Source organism: Schistocerca serialis, chromosome 4, assembly GCF_023864345.2.
Source record: "Schistocerca serialis cubense isolate TAMUIC-IGC-003099 chromosome 4, iqSchSeri2.2, whole genome shotgun sequence".
Classification (NCBI taxonomy): Eukaryota; Metazoa; Arthropoda; class Insecta; order Orthoptera; family Acrididae; genus Schistocerca; species Schistocerca serialis.
The window spans coordinates 27,143,139-27,159,075 of record NC_064641.1 but is presented as its reverse complement, the minus strand read 5'-3'; the positions used below and the strand labels follow the sequence as shown (position 1 = coordinate 27,159,075).

Here is a 15,937-nt window from a genome sequence, read left to right as displayed (position 1 = left end):
TTCAGACTGAAATCTTCAGACTGAAATCTTCAGACTGAAATCTTCAGACTGAAATCTTCAGACTGAAATCTTCAGACTGAAATCTTCAGACTGAAATCTTCAGAAAAAACTATAACAGAAACTACTTTAATTCCCCTGCTGAAACAAGTGTAAGGTGGCGTGGTCTCCTGACTTTCATTTCTTACATATCCCGACCTCACCATCGTATTCTGCGTATCAAGACATTTCGTTCGAGCCCAAACTCGATAGGGTAGAGTCAATTTTAGATATTTCCATTTAATCAATATGCAAATCTAATAAATAAATCTCAAGTGCGCACCGAGATGAAAAAGTCGAGGCTGGCGTCCACAAACATTCAAGACACGATGGCCACAGGAGTTTTTGTTCGGCGGAGGCAACCAGCCCGCTGCAAAGTCTGTATGAGGCTGGATTAGCACTCAACTGCGGCAGCCGGCTGACCGCCCACGAATCAAAACAGTTTTTGCCAGAGAAAAGGGATAATGGCCTGCGTATTCACCATAAAAGCAAAACCCGCTGTATTGTTTGGGAGAGCCGCAGCAGACGAATTTTTCTGATGGCTCTAGTGCGCAGTTTCAGAGTTCTCAAAAGTGGACAGTAAACGCCTAACACAGATGCTATACATTTCCGGATTGGTCAACTTAGCCATTCTCATGTTTGTAAGAGTAACGGTGACTGGTGGACTATTTCTGACGCAATGAGCCGGAGGAGTGAGGGAATGACAGTGGATGATTTACCCTTTCGCTTTTTGCGTGGAGGGAAGTCGTTCTGGTGACGCTCTTGTAGCGGGAGCGAGTGCGCTCGTGTGTGTACACACAGAGCGAAGTCTCTACTCAGTACTGCACTGAGAGAGCACCTCTGTCACTAACGAATCATAGTGATACTCTATATTGAGTCACTGGCGATTAAGCGTTTGTTCACTGTGTTGGCCACGACACGTAACGTGCGGTGTGAACACAGACATAGTATTAGTTAGCGCCTGTGAGCGAACATTGAGTGGCATCGTGGTGGACTGGTTATCTGACCGGTGTACCACGCCAACAGTTAGACTAGGGGCAGATAGGAGTCCTTGACTTCATCAAGGTGTAGTGACAGTTCGATTGGCGAAGGTCAGTCCAGATAGAAAGAGATAGTTTTGTTATTTTTCAGTGGCGAACGACGGAGGCAGCAGTTCAAATGGCTCTGAGCACTATGGGACTTAACTTCTGAGGTCATCAGGCCCCTAGAACTTAGAACTACTTAAACCTAACTAACCTAAGGACATCGCACACATCCATGCCCAAGGCAGGATTCGAACCTGCGACTGTAGCGGTCGCGCGGTTCCAGACTGTAGCGCCTAGAACCGCTCGGCCACCCCGGCCGGCCAGACAGCAGTCGTCGCAGCTCACGGTATTGTGCGCTACAGCGTAGGAGAGCCCCATCTTTCCTCCATTAGAAATAACATACTTGACTCACGTCACTCCATTACATTTCTCACGCGACAGCCCCCACCGTACTTAGAAAAATTCAATGGGATGATTATTCAAGGCGCGGCTCTCAGACATTCTGCCGAGTAAATAACATTCTTAAAGAAAAGGGATAAAAAAAGCTTTCCCACACTTTGTGTATAAATGTCATTAACAGGATTCCTATCCATAAGAGGTAGTAACCTTCTATTGCGAAAAGAACCCGGAAATTTGGATGTCAGTTTATAAACAAAAGTTTCATTTGACTTTTCTTAAATTTTGCAATAAATAATATATTCCGTTCGTTTAATGTTTTTCTTACACTAACCAGCAATACTCCAGTACCCAAGTGTTCCACTAGTTACGTAAGGAAATAGGATATTTGTGTGTCTTTCCCCTACAGCAGACGACTCCAGAAGATATTAATTGCTGAAAGTTTTTCAGGCATTTCTTTTTGGTAGGTTAAGAGCGTCTGTCTGACTTCTTTAGTAGTGTGGGGTGGAAATTGCTTCTTGCAGGAGCCAAACAGTATTTGTCAGATCAATACTTTGCGCAACTCGTCAACATAACACCCGCACACTGACACAAGGACCCGACATTTGGAAAATATTCGTTTCTGATTTTCGCTGTGTGAGCTACTTGGGGGCGTGCTGCACAAAATAAAACGGTTATTATGATACCCTGTGCGCACAGTTTCGCGTGACATTTTGACAACGCGAACGTCCTGCGTCCCGAAACGGGTTCCGCTCGACATAATGTGCGGCGCCAGTCCGCCGTGATGTGGCCGCTCTCGCGAATAATCCGCAAAAGAGATGCTGGCGGCTTTGGAGTTAACGCGGGTGGAAGCGAGGGGCCGGCCCTCAAAGGGCGGGGGGTGGGGGTCGCGCCCTGCGCTGGGCAGGTGGTGAGGTGGTGTTGGGTTGCCGCCGAGCCGCGCTGAGGCAAGGTGAACGCGACACGACGACCGTCACGTCACGTCACGTCACGCTGGGTGCACGCACCGCCACCGAGTAAACAAACACGCCTGCCCCTCCCAGCTACTCTGCATTCGCATAGCCTCCTCCTTTCTTCGGGTGTCTGGTTATTTGCCTGTTACGTCCTCTTGTTCAGTGCCTGGTTTCCTCTTGTTCAGTGCCTTATTACTTAGAGCTGGTACAGGGTGTCCAGAAAAGGACTCCCTGATTTCAAAATTAAATATCTCGAAAACAAAGATCGATAGAGGAATGCAGTAAACGGTATGTTTATTGTGAAAGCTGTAAGAAGTTTATGCAGCAGTTTGAAATAATTGTTACAAAAGCTGCTAACAGATGGCGCTGTAATCGCCACACGTAATGCCTAGTATAAACAGTGATCCGAAGCCCAGAGCGATCAGTTCCACTATTGAAACGTGAAAGGAGGTTAGCGTACCGAAGGGAGAGATTAAAACCGTGTACTCCATTGAACAACGCGATTTTCTGGTGCTAGAGTACCACAGGTTAGAAGAGAGTCCTACGGCAGCAAGGCGAAGTTTTCGAGCACGATTTAATGTTCCAAAAGGGCGCGATGCAAAAACCATTGGTAAGCTCTTCGCAAAATTTCAACGAACAGGCAGCGTAACTGATGATCTAGTGGGACACGTTGGCCGCGAGCAAACCGCAGTTACACCTGAAAATATCGCCACAGTTTCTGGAATTATTCGGCGAAATCCAATGTCATCCGTCCGTAGATTTGCATCTGAGGCTGGTTTGAAGCGTTCCAGCACGCGGAAAATACTGAGAAAGAGCCTACACATGTTTCCATTCAAAATTCAAACGCACCAGGCCATACCCGTACGAGCTGTACAACGAAGGGTTGCCTTTGCTAATCAGATGCTCACAATGATTGATAGTGAAGGATTTGATGTTGGCTGCATCTGGTTTACAGATGAAGCACACTTCCACCTGAATGGGTACGTGAATAAGCAGAACTGGCGATTTTGGGGTTCCGAGAAGCTATATTGGTGTGAAGCGAAACGCCTGTATTCTCCTAAAGTTACTGTGTGGGCTGCAGTATGCAGCAGAGGCACTATTGGCCCTTTTTTCATTCGAGAAACGGTCACTGGCGCACGTGACGTTGCAATTTCGGAACAATCTGCCGCCACACAGCAAGCGTTAGTGGATCGACCAGGTACTGAATGGTTCATGCAAGATGGCGCCCGACCACCGGACCGAACAAGTGTTTCGCTTTCTTGAGGAATACTTCGGGAATCGAGTCACTGCTTTGGAATATCCCTAATTTACTGGTGCAGGCATGGATTGGCCTCCATATTCGCCGGATTTGACTCCCTGTGACTTCTTTTTGTGGGGCACAGTGAAAGACATGGTCTACCCGAAGCAACCCACCACGCAGGACGAGCTTGAATCGGCGATCTCTGTGGCATGTTAATCCATTTCGGCTGAGACACTACGAAATGTGATGGCGAATTTCATTCTTCGTTCCCGCCGCCTCTGTAGTGCCAATGGTGAACATTTTGAAAACATTGTGATGTGATTGTTTGCAAAGATTGTTTTCGTACGATTATTTCACTTATGTATGCTGATATGAGCTGTACAGCGTACATCTGTTAGCAGCTTTTGTAACTATTATTTCAAACTGCTGTATAAACTTCTTACAGCTTTCACAATAAACATACCGTTTACTGCATTCCTCTATCGATCTTTGTTTTCGAGATATTGAATTTTGAAATCAGGGAGTCCTTTTCTGGACACCCTGTATTTGATCTCTGCACCTCCCTATTGCTTTAGCTATCTTTTTCCCTTCATTACATGTCGTCGTACTAAAGCTGAGTGTCGTATCACCACGAAACAAGCGTCGCCGACGCGAACAGTTACCATGTCCTCTTCAAGGAACCCCCTTGAATGCGAGATCGCGAAAGGCCAATGATGTTTACAGCATCCGACGCCCCACATATTGTCTACCAGACAACCACAATATTGATCTCTGTACCTCCATGACACACTCTGTACTTCATTTTCTGTCGCTCTCCTGATGCACATGGTGAGACATTAGTAGCCAATATTTTTCCTATCATAACTGTTAACACAACACTCCCACATGAGGCTCAGTAAAGATCGAATTTGCGACCTCGCACTCAAGGTATTCCTTGTTAGAGCTTGCTCAAGAGGACGACCGGAGATCACCTTCATTTGACCCATGCACTTGCTTACCCCATGCACTTCCTTACTGCACTCGCCCTCGGTCCACGATTATTTTTTCCTAGACTCTCTCCACTCCTCTCACAACAGGCCAAAGAATGGGTTAATTTTTTTGGATGACACGAGAGGAAAGGAGTGTGACAATATCAAGTTGTTTAATAATGGGCAAATTGGTTCTCCGTTCGCTGCATTTTATGCGCGACATCTTGTCCCAGCGCCAATGCTCGAATACATCAATACTTTGCTTGTATCTGGCCTTGAAGGTCCACGTTTTGCGACCGTAAAAGACGAAAAACGCAAGTGTTCCGACAAGCTGGACCTTCGATACTGTTCGTTATCGTTATGTTCTGCCAGATCTTGGTGTGTTTCTTCGGAGCCACTCGGCCTAGCGTCTTCTAATCTCATCTTCAAACCTTCCCAAGTAGTTGACGGTTGCTCCAAAATGGATGCAAGAACGCACGAGTTCCAGTACCTTTAATCAATCAATCCACCTGAATTGGACCTGCCCTCCCTAGTTAATTACTGTGAGTGTGGACTTGAAGAACACTGATTTGCAATTGTTATGATATACTAACGTCCTTTAGTTTTGTCAGTAGCTCAGCAAATTCCATCTTTGCTTTGGCTTAAAAGCTCTGTGTCATCGGCAAATCTGAGAATGTTAATAGTTCTTCCGGAATAGCCACATTTAGTCCAAGCGTCGACAGGTTTTTAATGACGTGTTCCGCATAGATGTTGTACATCTGGGGGGGGGGGGGGATAGGGTACAACCCTGTATGACACATTTTGATGCACTGAAGAAATGAGAGGTGCCAACAATTGTCTTCACAACTGCGAGGTCATTACTGTACACATTTCTAATCAGTGCTACCAAATGTGTAGTGGAACAAACTCGCTAATATCTTCGCACAAATTTTCCCAAACTTGTCGAAGGCTTTCCTATTGCCAAGGAAGCATATGAAAACTGGAACATAGAACTTCCGATTTAGCGATTATTGGAAGGTTTTCCCTACTGCTCCACAATTCGTTCTTGCCTGATTGTTATGCTGCTAATAATACAAGATAGTCTGTAACTAGCAGGTGCTACTGACACCTGTCTAGCGCAACAACTTTCTCACGTTATTTTCGGCTGCTCACTGCGATACCACGCGACAACCAATTTACTGCAGTACTTGGTGCTTCGTGGACAACTTGCAAGGGGAGACACTACTTACAACAAATTAATTGTCACTATACAAACACATATACACCAGCGTGCAAAAATTAAGGACGAAAGTAGCTTTCGCGTGAGGTGTCACTGCCAAGTAACATAACACACAGAAAGAACTGCTACAGTATGTACAGAAAAAAGCTGAAAGAAATACGCAATGAGACAAACAGGAGTGACCCTTTTATTCAGAGACAGTAATTACTGTAATTCATGACGTGGACATTACAAACAGCAGGATATGATTCTTAATAGTGTGTGTGATCACGATGGACAGCAATGCATGCTCTGTAACGTGCTACAACACTGGTAAGGATTTCTTGTGGTAGGTGGTTCCATTACTCCACCAGTGCGGTTGACAACTGGGGTTCATTACTGCTGGATGGTTTTTGGTGCGTGTAAACGTGCTACAACACGTCTACTCAACGCAGCCCAGACGTGCTCGATAGGATTTAAGTCGAGGGAACGGCCAGGCCAGTACATTCGCCGAATATCCTCTCGTTCCAAGAGATCCTCCACACGCACTGCCATCGATAAAAATGAAGTCGATCCGAATGCACCTCTCAAAAGACGCACATGGGGACGGAGTACAGCGTGACTGATGAATGTGCCGTGTTCAAAGATCTGAAAGTCAGTACAGCCATGTCTCGCCATACCCTAACACCTGGAGCACCAAAACTAGCCTTACGAGGCTGCACTGTCGAAAATGATCGTTTTGGTGGTGCAGATGTCTTGGTGTGCGGAGACAGAAATAGGCGTGGGCGTACAGACCTCCAAATCTTCGAACACGGTGTCTTCATCGGTCAGTGTTATTCTGATATTGTACTCCTTCTCCGCGTGCGTCTTCTCAAGGTTGCATTCGGCCCTGGCTCTGTTTTTCTCGATGACAATGCGCGCGACCGCATCCAAGTTCGCAGGTAGAGCAGCCCTTGGAAGGAGAGGATATTCGGCGGATGAACTGGCTCGCCCTCCCCTGACTTACGGGCCACGGAGGACGTCTGACATGTTCTGCGGAGAAGTACAGAGAGGGCCATCCAGCGTTTGTCAACCGCACTGATGGAAGAATGAAACTGCCGACCACAAGAAGCCCTTACCGACTTTGTGGACAGCATGGGAACACGTTATAGGACATGCGTTCCCACCCGCGGTGATCCCACACCCTAATAAGAACCACGGCTAGTATTTTGTAACGCCTAGGGGACCATCATCAAATTGCGCTGACTCCAGTGTAATTATTGTCTTTGGCTGAAACTGTCTTTTCCATTCGTTTCACTGCGTATCTATTTCAGTTACCTTCTGTATAATACTCTCCCAGTTCTTTTTATGTATGATCAAAGTTTCATCGACCTAGGTTACCTGGCAGTGACACACCTTGCGAAAGTTACCTTCGTCCTTAAGTTTTGCACAACAGTGTGTAAATTTTTAGAGGCTGAAGATATTATGATTTAATTAATCCGTTTACAGCCTAATGTAAATAATCTGTGTGTGTGTGTGTGTGTGTGTGTGTGTGTGTGTGTGTGTGTGTGTGTGTGTGTGTCAGAGAGAGAGAGAGAGAGAGAGAGAGAGAGAGAGAGAGAGAGAGAGAGAGAGAGAGAGAGAGAGAGAGAGAGAGAGAGAGATATATATAATATATCCAGTGCCCAACACAACAGTTATTTTAGCAAGTGACGAACATTTTCAAAATGTTCGTCACTTACTAAAATAACTTGTGTTGGGCACTGGATAGGTGGATCGCGACTGAAAGCCACAGAAGACGATTTTGTCAGGCCTCTTCCCACGGCCAATCCGGCTAAAAGCGATACGCCACCGACAGATAGATGTTCTAGGAACGACTTGCAGCGTAATGGACACTGGAGCCTGTCACTCACGTCTTGTTGTTGTGCGAGGCTCGAAACAGTGTATTATTAAACCTCCTGGCAGATTAAAACTGTGTGTCGGACCGAGACTCGAACTCAGGACCTTTGCCTTTCGCAGGCAGGTGCTCTACCAACTGTCTCGGTCCGGCACACAGTTTTAATCTGCCAGGAGGTTTCATATCAGCGGAGACTCCGCTGTAGGGTGAGAATTTCATTCACTGTACTACTACTACTACGACTACTACTACTACTACTATTATTATTAAAAAATGCACACAACAGGCCAAACGGGATGATCATGAGGGTAGAAACAGAAAAAAAATCGAGTACACATATCTCAAATTCGTCGGCTTTGCTGATAACATTACCACATTTTCTGTAATTTTATGACAGCACCGAACAAGTAACCCAAACAAAAAGTGACGTAAGGTGAATCTCCAATACGTTTTAGGAGAACCATGTTCATATGAAAGTCACTTTTCGATTTCAACATAATATCAACGTGCTTTAGAGAGCTCACAAACGTACACAAAAGTCAATGGATTGTAGAAACAACCTGCCAAAGTAAAACTTGCGAGCTTTAAATGGCTTACCACATGAAAAAAGATATCTGAAGTACACAGTTTATTAGTCAAAGCAAAAATTTGACACTGCACTATAGTAGTAAAAAAACCAACAAGAATATATGCTTTCAACGGATCAAACAATAAAATAAAAAAGGAAGGAAAGCTTTAGGACAAAAAATTACGCTGGTACCATGAACAGCACGAAAAAATAAGTTCGTCTAGGAAAAACTAAAGAATAGAGAAAGTTAAAAGGCGACCGATAGTACACAAAACTGGGAATTATGCTTTTGGGGCACTAACAGAATAGTCAAACGAATTTTCTGTCATGTTCGAAAGTATCCAGCAATTGGTGACTCCAACGAGCAAAGTAAGACATAACAGATACGTTATAACAAAATGTGTAACAAAACTATATTTGGTAATTTGCTACAAAAAAGGAAGTGAGGGAATATTAAGTGAAAGAATAAAGAGGAGCTAGAAATTGAGAGAGGAAGTGCGGAACACACAAAATTTAATGCACTAGGTTATTTTACTCACGCCCTAGTTGGTCTAAACGTAAAAACAGACATATATGAGTACATGATAGTCTGATTATGAACAATACCTCACACTACAGAGTAAAATCCTCTGGACATCGGGCTGATTTGGACGACACAAAGAGGCGTCAGATGGATATCAATCAGCTGTTTGGTGTTATCTTGCACTGTGGACGAGAGATCAATACAGCCAGCTGGACCGGCGGTTTCCGGTCGAGTCCCTTTAACAGCCAGCCCTCTGTCTCTCTCAGCACATCTGCACCGCTACTGCAAAGTTCCTCGAAAACTGTACCTCGTGAAGCGCGCCACCTATTGTGTCCGTTTCAGTCGACTGACACCGCACCACGCTTCCCCGCTTCCCACATGTCACACCAGTACGGAATACCGCGCACTTGCAAGCATACCCACGTGGGCCTGTCTAGGCCACACCCTCTAGTATCCCGCACCAAGCAACTGTCTACAAAGGACACAAATTTGTAATCAAATCTTTCGTGGTTCGTAAAACAACTGTGTAATTAAAGAGGTTCCCAGCAGCAGTTTCTAGGGAACGTTTCAAGGTGAGAGATCATTTCCAAAGAGTAAACCGGTTGATGGAATACTGTAGACGTAAGTTGTGAGAAAGACAGTGGAATGGAAACAGAATACAAAAAAAAATATTTATATGATAGAACGCATCTCAAAAAATGCAAAAACATTGAGTTACATCACTGTAGCTAAATGAGAAACGTCTTCGCAAGTGAATGCCTAGTACTGAATTATAAGTAATGCAGAAATATTAGAGAGAAGAATAGTGAAGAAGATTTTAGGTCCAATAAAAATCACAGAACGTGTGGAATTAAAAAGCAGTGATGAAATGTACCAAACTGCAGTAAAAAAAAAAAAAAAAAATCAGGAAAAAAAGACATTTTTAGACGAATTATACAGGATCAATGACAACAGGCTGATAAATCACATAGTACCTCTGGGGAAAGAGATTAGGAAGCTGGAACTGAGAAGTTAAATAGAGTTAGAAATAAACGTAAACACCTCGCGGATAGAGCTCAGGCCTGCTCCGAGTGGCCGAATGCTGCCTAGAAGGCAGTACGAGGAGCGATCTGTGGTCGAGGGACATGTGATGAGCATGTACACGATCCCTGCAGTTGTTTTTTTCAGCAATAGAATCATGATGACGTAGCTGCTCCTTTATTCAAGCAGCTCCTCATTTGGCTTCACAAGGGCTTGGTGGACCTCCCTGCCTCAGAAACAAAAACTGAGGATACTAAATATAAAACCAGAAGTCAGAGATATTTTCAGAAGGAAAGTGTTAAATTTATTAAGATTCAAAGGCAGAAGTTAAAGGAAAGGTGTGAGGTTGTCTTATGGAATATAAAATAGACAGGATGAAAAGATGAAAGAATGTTGTAGGAATAGAAGAAGAGCAAAGGAGTAGGAAGTTAAAATTTCGCGGAAGTCAGCAGAGTAAAGAAGCAAATATCGAGCGCAGCGACTTAGACAGCGGGGAATCCCCAGTAAGTAGCTTGGCGATCGCATCAGCTGTCAGTGACGTCTCTGATCGATGGCCGCGCCCCCTTCTGCAAACCACCACCACCACCACGTGCAGCGCACGTGCACCGACACCCGACTGGACTTACCGAAAGGCAGCGGCGACGCCAAGTCTCGTGGGGCGTGTCCCGGCATGGTGCAGCGCCCGGCCGCTACTGGCGCGCAAGCCGCGGCGCCGCTCCTGGCCGTCGAGTGCTCCGCATTCCCTGCCACACACCAAGAAGCAACCCTCAACGCTGGAGCTCAGAGCCGCGGCCAAACCGGGATGCGAGCAGCCGGCGCCGCGCCGCTGCCGATCCCAGCACCATCTGTCGATCGTTCCCGCGACGAAGACTGCGCCGGCGCCCCTCGCGGTGAGCCGTCGAACTACGAGAGCGCACCTCCTAACTAGACTCCAATTAAAAGAATGATTTGCTTGCCATCGCAGTTCGTGGAACTGTGTAAGTCGGGCATAATCGTGGCTAACTGCCAGATGTCGAGTGCACAGACTAATATCCATTGTACTTTTGTTCGTGGGTGGCTGTGAAGGAGGAACGATATGTGTCTGTCATCTACAGCTTACCGCCGACGTTCATTATAGCCTACATAAACAACGCGTGGTGATGAGCTTTTGTAGGGCTTCCCACGCACTGACAGTATCACACCCTACGTCGTCTGATTAAGAAAACGAATTGTGGTAGTAGATGACTTTAATGATGAAGTCAATCTTTTCGTATTTTCATCTCCCCCGACATTATGTTAGCAATATCCCCGATATAAATACCTAAGCTTACGTGACCGCTGACAACTCTCATTAAGATATTTCTCGGTATACTGCCGCGTAATCTTATACGCTAAAAATACTCAAGTAATCGACTTTTTTGCCTTGTTGCAGGCCGTTTTCCTCAGAGTACACAATAATTTAGCAGAGAGAATAGGTGCTCCACTATACTGAGTTTCTAACGGTGCCCCAGCAATTTGACGTCTGTGGCCTTATGACACCGACAGAAACAAATTAAGCACTAAATCACTAGATAAATTAGCTTATGCCCTGGGGAATGCCGCAGCAACACGGCCGAAACATGTTATATTGGTATTTTTACATTGTATTTAAAGTAATTTAACCCAACTGCGTGCCTACGGAGTATCGCCTCAGTCCTGCGACTGGATTCGTGATTACCTGTCAGAAATGTCACAGTTCGTAGTAATAGACGGAAAGTCATCGAGTAAAACAGAAGTCATATCCGGTGTTCCCCAAGGAATTGTTATAGGCCCTCTATTGTTACTGACCTATATTGACGATATAGGAGACAATCTTAGTAGCCGTCTTAGATTGTTTGAAGATGTAGTCATTTACCGTCTTGTAAAGCCATCAGACGACCAAAACTAATTGCGAATTGATTTAGATAAGATATCTGTATGATGCAAAAAGTGGCAATTGACCCTGAAAAAAGAAAAGTGTGAAGTTATTCAGACGAGTACTAAAAGAAATCCACTAAATTTCGATTACGCGAAACACAGTCACACAAACTGAAGGCTGCAAATTCAACTAAATACTTAGGGGTTACAATTACAAATAAACTAAACTGGAACGATCGCATAGATATTGTTGTGGATAGAGCAAACCAAAGACTGCGATTCACTGGCAGAACACTTAGAAGGTACAACAGGTATACTAAAAAGACTGCTTACACCACGCTTGGCCCCCCTATTCTGGAGTATTGCTGTGCGGTGTGGGATCCGCATCAGGTAGGATTGACAGATGACATCGAAAAAGAAGGGCAGCTCGTTTTGTATTATCGTGAAATTTGGCAGATAGTGGCACAGACATGACACCTGAATTGGTGTGGCAATCATTAAAACGAAGGCGTTTTTCGTTGCGGCGGGATCTTCTCATGAAATTGCAATCAGCACTTTTCTCCTGCGATTGCGAAAACATTCTGTTGGCACCCACCTACATAGGGAGAATTGATCATCACGATAAAATAAGAGAAATCAGGGCTCGCACAGATAAATTTAAGTGCTCGTTTTGCCCCGCGCGCCGTTCGAGAGTGGAACTGTAGAGACACAGCTTGAAGGTGGTTCATTGAACCCTCTGCCAGGCACTTCATTGTGAATAGCAGAGTAATCACGTAGATGTGAATGTAGCCGGGGGGGGGGGGGGGGGGTAACGGGGTGGAGACAGAAAGGACATCCGACCACCCCTTAAAGTAACCATGTCAAACCCGTTAATAAAAACGCTGCGCTGCCCATGCCCCTATGAGAAGAAAGGCACAAGAAAAAGCTTAAGAGCATTTAAAATATTTTAAGTATTTTATAAGATGGTGCCGCAGTATACCCAACAGGATTTTAATGCGGCCATATAATATCCTTATTTCTAAGTGTTCAGTAGCACGGTTCGGATTATTGCAGAAGATAATTAAGAGTGTGTTCTAACAAATCGATCAACAGGAACAGTATATCTAACGTAGATAGCCTCTGAAGTTTGTCATACAAGTGCGCAATACGAAGCCAAACACAATAAAAATTATAATTTTTTCGTGGCTGCTTTTCACAGGCACATAGAACATTCTGAAAGACATCATGGTCCCTTTTACTGTAAACACAAGCTACTCATGTCGTAGTTTCGGACGTTTAGCCACATATTCCACTCGAAAATGGCTAAATGGGAGAACGTGCAGTAAACGTTTCTACGGACAATTTGTTGGAACACTCATAGGCGACGATAATACCTTAAAAAAAGATAATAAAAGTACGATATGAAATAAAACCGCAACAACTATAACAAAATCAATATAAAGGACCAAAGCCTGTATAACGTAAGGATTGTCGAGTAGCAGAGCTTCTTGTGAAGCTAAGGTTTTGTAAATTCCAAGTCCGTAGTGGATACCAAAGTGAAGTAGATGTATGTTTATTGATGTTTCACGTTTGTAGTGTAGACACTTGGCAGCAAATGAAGGCGGGACGATGAGAAAAAAAACCATAATCCATGAGGAACTCAAAAACAGAACCCTGCAATCATTGTTTTCAGTATTATCTGAAGGTAATATGACATAGGAACTCCAAAGTTCCATACAAAACTGTTTGAAAAGATTGCTGAATGTGAACAGTTCTATCCACTTCAGCATTCACCAAGTCTTCTATGACAAATTTGTACATAATTGCTTCCATCTGTTAATATGTTTAGAAATATTATGTTGCTGTCTTTTGTTCGGAGAAGAAGAAAGATCGAGAAACAATGGTATTTTAGTTGGAACGAAATGGTGGTGAAGTAGCGGCGACTACTCCGCGAGAAAGCAACCATAAATTGAAGAAAACGCTTATTATTCTGACTAAAGCGACGTCCGGGAAATAAATGTTTCTCCCCACGCACAGTTTTCAAGTAACAGTTGCTAAGAACACAATGAAAGCGAGGAATGCCTTCGCGGGACGCTGTACCCAAACAATGGGGCACAGCGAATTGATCGACGGGTCTGCCTGAGTGCGTAGACTACCGGGGACAACGCGTGGGGCTCACGGGTTGCCTGCCGTGCAGGCGCTACCTTCCGCTTCTACGTCGGGCTGGTATTACACTCATTTTGTTTTAGTGAGATTTTCATTTCGGTAATAATAAACATGGAATATGTAATTTGAGCATTCAAACTCGTTATCCCAATCTGTATGGACCAGTCCCCTGTTACGAACGATTTGAGACGGTAGTTCTAATATCTAGTGGTCTGCTTTATCAGAGAAGTCGAATGGCCACATATTATTGGACGTTTGAAATTCTGAATAACACTCAAATAGCACAGTGCGGCAGCGAAAGGATCCCCACCTGATTCGCAAATGAAGACTGGACTACAGCTCTAAGTGATAGGCATCCCGGGAGTTGAAAAGCAGCTGAAAGGGTTGACAACAAATAAGTCCTTACGTCCACTCGACATGCCAGTTCATGTTTACAAAGAGTACTCTTCGCCATTGGTCCCATACTTAATTTGCGTTTGTTGCGTATCTCTCACCTACTGGAAAACCCCAGGCGAATTGAAAAAAAGCGCAGCGTAAAATCGGACACGCAAAATTACAGACCGCTATCCTTACCGACGATTTGCTGTAGAATTCTTGAACATATTTTAAGTTAAGATATAATGAACTGCCCAAACACACCCAAGTTAACACGATGGAAGAGTGTGCGGTTGTGCAGTTTGTGTCCTGTGCTGAAAACTGTTAATGGTACAGGTAGAACAACAGCTCCAGCAACAGTACATGTAGAACAAAAACAACACACACACACACACACACACACACACACACACACACACACACACAAACCATTTATGATACCCTAACAAATCGAGACGAAACGGTGGCTAATAGCTCCAGTTGTGAACTGGGTTCTCTGAATTCTGATGTGGAAGCTGAGGGATTAACAGATGTCAGATGGCCTCAGTACAGTATTTGGTTATATCGTGAAATTTCGGCGATACACGTTTACGTTACACGTACCACACCTATGTTTGCGAAACGATTTCTCGTTCTCTTTCGTAGCTTTCGTTTTGCACCTGAACTGTTGTGAAGCTTTTACAGAGTTTTACCTATATAACTTCACTGTTATTACATTTTTTTTACATTACATTAGTTGTATACCACAGCTTCCACGGACAGTGAACTCTGGGACATCGAAATATGTCAAAGATGTACCTTTAAGTTCCGCGAAGAACAGTGAACCGACACACATCAATGTGTTACAGTGCTGATCCAGCGACCCTACGATTACGGGGCTTGAACGCTAACCACTTTTTTTTTGCTAACCAGTTTTTTTTGTTTCTTTTTACAGAAATGAAAAAAGGAAAAAAGATTTTGGAAGGTTTATTTTTCTGCTTTCTTTATTTTATTTTTATACAAATGGATAAAATGAAAGCCGTTCGTCTTCGGCTACATAAACAGAATAATAAGAAGTCGTCCCGTTACGACAAAGGATGCTTCATACTATAGCCCGCTGCGAATTTTTCAATGACTGTCGTGTCGTTGCTGTGTTGTTTCCGTTGTTTGTTCAATCTCATAAGAAAAAGGGAACTGGAAAGTGGTGCTGTGGTTATCTTCTCATGTCATCGATAATCCAGCTGCGAGGCATATTATGGAATGCGCTCCAAAGAAAATTAGAAAAATATTGCCTGTATTTAGGGTTCTCAACGATCGCACAATGTCGTTCGTTGAGGTAATACGAAAAATCGGGTACGGTTGGTTGGTTGGGGGAGGAGACCAAACTGCGAGGTCATCGGTCTCATAGGATTAGGGAAGGAAGTCGGCCGTGCCCTTTTCAAAGGAACCATCCCGGCAATTGCCTGAAGAGATTTAGGGAAATCACGGAAAACCTAAATCAGGATGGCCGGACGCAGGATTGAACCGTCGTCCTCCCGAATGCGAGTCCAGTGTGCTAACCACTGCGCCACCTCGCTCGGTCGGGTACTGTCTTTTCGCCATTACCGAATAGGTAGTGGACAGCGTGGCCGCTAATCCACGTCACAGAGTTCGTTTTTGCTCTTGGGAAATACATCTCATCGGGGAAAAGCACTGATCGGGTAGTTATTCTGTCGGGAGTCGTGCGTGTGAGAAAAGCCAATATCTGACGCACCAAATAC

At 44.4% G+C, this 15,937-nt stretch overlaps 1 protein-coding gene across 1 annotated transcript in view; it reads right to left on the bottom strand.

The window, feature by feature from the left end:
• The window catches only part of LOC126473407 (rho guanine nucleotide exchange factor 10), a 554,949-nt gene that overhangs the window by 411,324 nt on the left and 127,688 nt on the right, over positions 1–15,937 (bottom strand). Inside the window, exon 4 of the mRNA XM_050100426.1 lies at positions 10,430–10,546. Coding sequence (XP_049956383.1) covers positions 10,430–10,546 — 117 coding nt within the window. The remainder of the gene's footprint in view (positions 1–10,429; positions 10,547–15,937) is intronic.